Genomic DNA, 7,752 nt, shown 5'->3' with positions numbered 1-7,752 from the left:
GTGGTTGATAAATGGTATAAAGTCCAATGATGTAGGACTCCTTCTTTATGGCCCGAGCACTGATCAAGGAGGAAGGTCTGCTGTGCGGTGAGTAGCATGCTTCTTCCTCATCATGTGGGGTGATGATAATGCAGTCTTCCTTCTGCTGGCAAGTGACAATGAGGTTTGCCCTAGGATGGCGAGCGGCGATTGCCCGGGTCGCCCCCTCAGTCGGTGAGCGGCGATTGCCCGGGTCGCCCCCTCAGTCGGTGAGCGGCGATTGCCCGGGTCGCCCCCTCAGTCGGTGAGCGGCGATTGCCCGGGTCGCCCCTCAGTCGGTGAGCGGCGATTGCCCGGGTCGCCCCCTCAGTCGGTGAGCGGCGATTGCCCGGTTGCCCTAGGACAGCGAGTGAGGATTGCCCGATTTGCCCCCTGAGTGAAGGTGTATTTCTTTCTCTGCAGGTGGTAGCTCTGGCAGTGCCATGTCTGTGGCTGTAAAGGCTGCCCAAGAGCTGACAGAAGGACAGAGATGTGTGGTGATCCTGCCGGACTCTGTGCGGAATTACATGTGAGGGTCTGTGCCTGCGAGGTCTCTAGGGCTTGCACCACGTGCGCCAGGTACTTACCATTCTCTTTGTTTTCCTGCAGGTCCAAGTTCCTAAGTGATAAGTGGATGACACAGAAACAGTTCCTGAAGATGGAGGACCTGGAGGAGAGTAAACCCTGGTGAGATGAATGTTTGGAGCGGATCAGTCTCTGGACTGTGGCTCCAGGGTTTGGTGTAGATGTGTTTGTGATAATCTCAAGCTAGAGGTGGCTATTCACTCCTCAATGACAAGACAGCATGTCCACTCCTGCTCATGTCCCTAAATACAATGGGTGGACTGACGGTGGACATGCCTCATCTATATCATTTGTTTAGTGATGTTACCATAAAGTGCACATCTTTCTCGTCCTCAGGTGGTGGAACGTCAAGGTTTCGTCACTGTCTCTTTCTGCCCCACTGACCGTCCTCCCAACTGTGAGCTGCAGCCAGACGATCCAGCTCCTCCGAGAGAAAAGCTTTGACCAGGTTCCCATTGTGTCCGAATCTGGGTGAGTCTCATGAGCCCCTGTCATTTCTGCGCCAGCGAGGTAAAGCGGAGCCTGCGGAAGCTGCTTGTGTGGGTGCCGTCCTCTCCGCTGCAGGGGGCAGCTATATATTGCGTTGTTTCTGTTACTCCGCACGGCGACTTCTCAGGGCCATGTTATCTTGCAGGCTGGTGCTCGGCATGGTGACACTAGGGAACATGCTGTCTTCTGTGCTGGCCGGGAAGGTGAAACCCTCAGATCCTGTCTCCAAAGTCATTTACAAGCAGTTTACACAGGTATGGTGGTCGGGGCTGGGAAGATGGCTATGTGAGAAAACTAGCACCTCTCTTGTCCATAGTTGTATGTGATATAGCCATTCAGCCAGTGGTCAGGAAGGACATTGTATCTGGGAGGGGGTAGCACCATCGAGGGGATTCAGAAATGCTGAGACTCAGGCTATGGAGTTTGTGCATTTATCCACTGTGAACCTGTGTAACCATTAGACTCAATCTCCCTGTTCTAGGTGCATCTCATGGACAACCTGGGGAAACTTTCCCGCATCCTGGAGACGGATCACTTCGCTCTGGTGGTCCATGAGCAAATTCAGTGTAAGCAGCTTGTGTCCCTAAACTGCCACCCCCCCCTTCTCCCTAGTTGGTCTTCCTGGTCCCGCCTCTTTTTTGTAGCTCCTTGTCTTTCTGGTCCCACTAATCTTTTCCATAGCTTCTCTTCTCCCTGGCCCCTCATCTTCTCTCTAGGTCCTCCTCTTTCTGGCCTCCCTACTTCTTCCTGGCCCATCCTCTTCTCCTCTCCCTGGCCTCCATACTCCTCTCTGTAGCTTCTGTTCTTCCTGGCCCGCCTCCTTTCTGCCTTGCTCCTCCCCTTTCTGGTCTCTCCTCTTCTCCCTTGCTCCTCCTTATGCTACCTTGGTTTTTGGCTCCAGTAGAAGCGATGTTTGTAAGTTGTGGGCTGTATCTTAGCAGATCACGAAGACGGCTCCTCTAGTAAGAAGCAGATGGTTTTCGGTGTGGTGACTGCCATCGATCTCCTAAATTTTGTGACCCGGGAGCGGGAACGACGCTGCAGTGAATCCAGTGACCGGGACCCAAGTGAAAGGAGCAGACATTTCAGCGCTTCTTAGATGGGAGGGTTGCCGCTGTTTGGTGGGGGTCTGAAGGTCCCTTAATTTCATGTCTGATCGCTTTGTATTTTGTAGAAGAGGTGACAATAAACCAATAAATATTACGATTGCTGATCTGTGCGCCCGCTGCTGGTGGCATTGGGGGGGTACATATGGTTCATAGAGGCCTCATTCATTGGAGTAGTCGTAACTTCCTGCCTGGCTCAGTACATGTGGTCTCCATTACCAGATGCGGCCTGTGATCTGGGGCGATCAGTGTTCTTTTTATTTTTTTTATTACTGGATTAGGCCGCTTGCACACTTCCGTATTTTCATTCCGTTTCCGTTCCATTTTTTTGCCGTCCGTATACGTAACTATTCATTTCAACGGGTCCGCAAAAAAATGGAAGGTACTCCGCGTGCATTCCATTTCTGTTTCGCAAAAAAATAGAATATGTCCTATTATTGGCCACATTACGGACAAGGAAAGTACTGTTCTATTAGGGGCCGGCTGTTCTGTTCCGCAAAATACATACGGTCGTGTGCAAGAGGCCTTATACTTATTTGGAGCTAAAAATAATTTTTTCAATCGGTCTTTATTAAGAATATGGAGCCCTTTTTTCTGTCCAGAGCTGAGATGCTCGAGTAGCTGCCTGTGGATTTTCAGTCTTTTTCGTCATCTGGGGAGCTGACGGACTCCTTATCTCTGCTCTCTGACATTATAAACCCTCATTATCGCTCAGTTCCTATCTTACTGATACAAACGTGGCTTAAATAAGTGTTTGACTCTCAGTAGTTTAGAGATGAGGATTATTAGATGATGGCACAAAGTGAAAGGACCAGTCGCACAGCTGGACAACAGTTAACCCTTTGTGACAGAATGGCTCAATATTTTTAATAACGGCCAATTGAAAATATAATTTTTAGCCAAAAATGAGTAAAATGCAATCATAAACAAAAATTGCCTCCAAAGGAGTCCATAGCCTTTAAGTCCCGGATCTGCCTCAGGGAATCTCTATCTTTATGGGGTTTAGATGTGTGTTCTTTGTAAATGTCCCAGAGGTTCCTCATAATCTAATCGGTAGCGTTGTCTTAAAGGGATCCTCTCACTTCAGTAAGTGGCATTTATCATGTAGAGAAAGTTAAGAGAAGGCACTTCCTAATGTATATTTATTCTCCATGTTGCTTCCTTTGCTGTCTGGATTCATTTTTTCCCTTACGCCCATGACAGCACCCTTGAGAGACCGCCTCCATCCAGGACAGGAAACAGGAACTTTCGCAGAGAGCTCTTAAGGAGGAGCATGGCTCCTAGCCACCAGTTCCTGTTTCCTGTCCTAAGGATAGGACGGCTTGGTGGAGAGCTAAAGGTATTAGGCTGCAGGTCCCCGAATTAATGTGAGGGGGGGAGGTTACCTGGTTCGGCGTAAACCTCCTCTAGGAGCCGCTGAAGAAAGTCTGGTGCTGCCTTCTGGGTCCTGGAAAAGTGTTCGGGCTGGTGTTCTGGTGCAGTCCCGGTCGCGCTGGTGCTTCCTGGCAGTGCTCCGGGGGTCCGGCCTCTCCTTTCCTTCAGGCTGGGTACAGGCATCGGGGAGGGCCGAAATCCTGTGGCAGGAGAGAACCGGAAGTACATAATACGACTTTCGGTGTTTGGAACGCACGAAGCGTGCGTTCGGGAAGTGGGAAGTAAATCTCCTACTAATAGGCCGCACGGACCCGACCGAGGCATTTACTACTCCCTGGAGCGCGCGGTCAGAAGGCAATCTGTGCTACTATGAAAGTAGATGAATCCAGAGATCCGAAATCTGTTCAAGATATGGGGATCTAGGACATCGAAAATCCAGGGTTTTTACGGTAAATGAAAACAAAGTTTCTGATCCAAAAGGAGTGGAAAAAATTATTTGTCCCAAAAAATGTAAAAAGGAAATATCCTTTTGGAATTGGAATCTCGCACCCAAAATAAGACTCTGAGGGATCAATTGCTAGCTGTCTTTCCTACCATCCTTAAGGTGGTTGACTTCATATTAGACGCCTCAGCAGATGCATTGAAATTGCATGCTAGGTCAGCCGCACTCTCTAACTCAGCAAGAAGATCTGGCTTAAAGGATGGTCTGGAGACACGGATCTAAAAAAAAACTGCCCTACCTTGTCAGGGCGATTATCTTTTTGGGTCCATCTTAGATGACATGTTGGATAAGGCGTCCACTAAAAAAAGGATTCTCTGTCCCCAGACCTGCCAAAAAGCAGCGCTTTTTTCGGAAGAATAAAAGAGGATTTCAGAGGAGGAAATAAAAATTGAAAAGACAAGGGTTTTCTCTTCAATTCCCAATCTTCCTCAGGTTCCAGACCAACTCAACAATGACTGTTTCTCTCCTGTGGGCGGCAGACTCTCTTGTTTCCTTCACGCTTGGGAAAAATTGTCCTCAAGCCTTTGGATATTGGGCGTTCTAAAGGAAGTTTTCGTCTGGAGTTTGACTCTTGTACACCGGAAAGATTCAAAGTCATAAACATCTTAAAAGATTCAGCAAAAAACTAGTTTTACGACAGGAGATTGTTTCTCTTTTAGAGAAAAATGTCCTTGTTCCAGTCCCAGATTCAGAAAAAGGGAAAGGTTTTTATTCATCCCTCTTTCTGGATCCCAAACCAGACTGGACGTTCAGAACAATTATAAACTTAAAAGATCTAAATCAGTTTCTCTGTTATGAAAAATTCAGAATGGAGTCAATTCAGACAGTTTTAAAACATCTATTCGAGGGCTGGTTCATGTCCACCATAGAGAGAAGAGATGCTTATTACCACATTCCAAATCACGCAGACTATCAAAAATATCTGAGTGGAGGTTTCAATCGAGGATCATTTTCATCACTTACAATATGCAGCTCTTCACTCTCTTGCTCTTTCACAGGCTCCCAGACTCTTCACAAAAGTAATGGCAGAAGTCATGGCCCACATAAGAGAGAGAGACATTCTAGTAATTCCGTATTTAGACGATTAGTAGTAGCAGAGTCAAAGAACCTTCTGGATGCACATCTCGGAGGTAGTGCGGATCCTAGAAAAACTCGGTTGGCAGATAAACTGGGGCAAATCGCATCTAATAGCTTCCCAAAAATGTGTCTTTCTAGGAATGATCCTGGACTCTGAAAAATCATGTTATATCCTTCCCCAGAACAAGATAGAGAAACTAACAGAAGTAGTTCAATCCCTGATAGTAGCAAACCAAACTATCAGGCAGGCAATGGCGGTTTTGGGCAGAATAACTTCCACGACACAGGCAGTCAATTGGAGTCAGTTTCACTCCAGACCCCTCCAATGGCAAATCCTGAAAGAATGGCAGGGTGCCCTTTTCCCGCTGGATGCACCACTCCCGCTCACCCCTCAGGTAATTCAATCTTTACACTGGTGGCTGAATCCTTTAAATCTGTCCCAAGGTCTCCCTTTGAATCCGCAGGATTCTGTAGCCATTACCACAGATGCAAGTCCTTTTGGCTGGGGGGCATATTGTCAGGGAAACTTGGGCAAGGGGTATGGAAAAAAGCGGAGAGTCAAGACTCTCAAAACATGAGAGAAGCGTTAATTTTTAATGTAAATTTGTTTTCCCTTAGTCCTAACAGCAGCACAAGTGGGGAGTTCTCCCCTGTGAAACTAGTAGGACAGGTGGAATTTTTGATGACAATAAATTTCCTACCAAGTAATAATTAAATAATAATAATTAAATAAGTAGAAACTAACAAGGGTGGGAAATTAGTGTGCTGCTGTTAGGACTAAGGGAAAACAAATTTACGTTACAAATTAACGCTTCCCTTACGTCCTAACCAGCAGCACAAGTGGGGACCTAGCAAGTAACCCAACAAATTGGGAGGGGCTTTCCCAGGTATAAGCCTATAGATTTTTTTTTATGAGAGGGCGGCAGACAATGGTACGTCCGAATGCTACTCCCTCCGAACGCCTAGAGTCTAGGCAATGGTGTCTAATGAAAGTGCTGTGGGAGCTCCAGGAAGCCGCAGCACAAACCTGTTCAAGTGGAACGAGATTCTTTTCCGCAAAGGAAGTAGATATTGCCCTCGTGGAGTGGGCGGTGACAAAGGATGGCGGAGCCAAGCCTTGGGATAAAAAGGCTTCCCGGATTGCCCCTTTTACCCATCTACTTAGAGAGGGTTTGGAGGCTTTCAGACCTTTGCTTTTACCAGAAAAGGAGAGCAGTAGATGTTCCGATTTCCTAAAGTTCGCAGTCCTGTCCAGGTAGATTTTTAGATTTCTGGAAATGTCCAAGGAGTGAAGGGCTTCCTCTTCAGGAGATGATGGAGTAGGACATAGGACCGGCAGGGAAATCTCAACAAAGAAAGAGTCCTGGAAAAAAAGGGTATAAGGCTCAGTGGCGGCTAGGGCCTGTAATCCTCCAATCCTTTTGGCCAGTAAAAATGTGACCTTTAAGGATAGAAACCTAAGGTCTACATTCTCTAAGGGTTCAAAGGGGGGAGAGGATAGCCCCTTTAGAACAATGGATAAATCCCAACTAGGGATAGGTCTCAGGATTCTAGGTTTTAATCTTTCAGCTCCCTTGAGGAACCTCCTGAGTAGGGGGTCTTGAGATAATGGTCTACCTAAAGAGGCAGAGAGACCACTGATGTGGACTCTGAGAGTAGACGGACTTAGACCCTTGTCCAGGCCGTCCTGCCGGAATTGTAAAATAGCTGAAAGCGGAGGATCTGATGGTACTACCTCTTTAACAGCACACCACTGAAGAAAGATCTTGTGAATTCTTGAGTATGCCTTGCTTGCAGACTCCGCACGGGAGTGTGAAATAGTTCTCAAGACCTCCACAGAAAGCCCTCTAGCTTCTAGTAGGGGCCTGTCAATCTCCAGGCTGTCAGATTGAGTTTCCTCAGATCTAGGCAGGGGCCTGTGTTCTGATACACAAGGTCCTGCATTAGGGGAAGTCTCCAATATGTGCCCTGACTCCTCTTCATGAGCTGGGTGAACCAAGACCTCTTCGGCCAGAATGGTATTATTGCAATGACCGGGGTCTGGTCTTGTCTGATTTTCGTCAATACCCGTGGTATCATGGAAAGTGGAGGGAATATGTATGCCAGCCTGAACCACCACTTGTCCACCTTCGCGTTCAACCGGGTCACCATCAAGTCGATCTCTGGAGTACCCCAACGTAGAGTGATCTGGGAGAAGATGTCTCTGTTCAGTGACCATTCGCCTGGAACTGGTAGACCCCGACTGAGTCGATCTGCAACTATGTTGAGATCTCCCCTGATGTGAACCGCGGATAGGTGGGATAAACTGAGCACTGCCCAAGAGAGAATTAGACCAACTTCATGGAGAAGAGGTTGAGATCTCGTACCTCCCTGTCTGTTGATGTAAGCGACTACAGTGGTGTTGTCCGAACGGACTCTCACCACCTTCCTGCGGATGAGAGGAGAAAAGTGATAAAGAGCTAGACGTACAGCTCTTAGTTCTCTCATATTGGACGAGAGAAGTCTCTCCTGTGGAGTCCAGATATCTTGTACTGGACTGTCTTCCAGATGGGCTCCCCAACCTAGAAGGGAGGCGTCTGTGGTCAACATGATCCAACGAGG

At 47.7% G+C, this 7,752-nt stretch overlaps 1 protein-coding gene across 2 annotated transcripts; it reads left to right on the top strand.

Moving 5' to 3' along the window:
* Positions 1-5: 5 nt before the first annotated feature.
* On the top strand, positions 6-2,295 carry LOC122932864 (cystathionine beta-synthase-like). 2 transcript variants are annotated; one of them, XM_044287512.1, is made up of 7 exons: positions 6-87; positions 442-547; positions 628-705; positions 940-1,074; positions 1,238-1,346; positions 1,574-1,658; positions 2,034-2,295. In XM_044287512.1, the coding sequence occupies exons 1-7, from the start codon at positions 48-50 to the stop codon at positions 2,189-2,191; spliced, it is 711 nt and encodes a 236-aa protein (XP_044143447.1). In that variant the 5' UTR covers positions 6-47; the 3' UTR covers positions 2,192-2,295. The 2 variants fall into 2 exon arrangements, with proteins under 2 accessions (XP_044143447.1, XP_044143446.1); XM_044287511.1 differs by having other exon boundaries at positions 2,031-2,295.
* The last annotated feature ends 5,457 nt before the right edge of the window (positions 2,296-7,752 follow it).

The sequence above is a fragment of the Bufo gargarizans genome, chromosome 3 (genome assembly GCF_014858855.1).
Source record: "Bufo gargarizans isolate SCDJY-AF-19 chromosome 3, ASM1485885v1, whole genome shotgun sequence".
Classification (NCBI taxonomy): domain Eukaryota; kingdom Metazoa; phylum Chordata; class Amphibia; order Anura; family Bufonidae; genus Bufo; species Bufo gargarizans.
The sequence above is the reverse complement of the archived record's forward strand: the minus strand, read 5'-3'. Positions and strand labels throughout refer to the sequence as shown.

Coding starts and splice junctions, on each gene's coding strand:
- LOC122932864 (XM_044287511.1), top strand. CDS start 48: ATGGCCCGAGCACTGATCAAGGAGGAAGGTCTGCTGTGCG. Junction 548..627: donor GACTCTGTGCGGAATTACAT/GTGAGGGTCTGT, acceptor GTTTTCCTGCAG/GTCCAAGTTCCTAAGTGATA. Junction 1,659..2,030: donor GGTCCATGAGCAAATTCAGT/GTAAGCAGCTTG, acceptor GCTGTATCTTAG/CAGATCACGAAGACGGCTCC.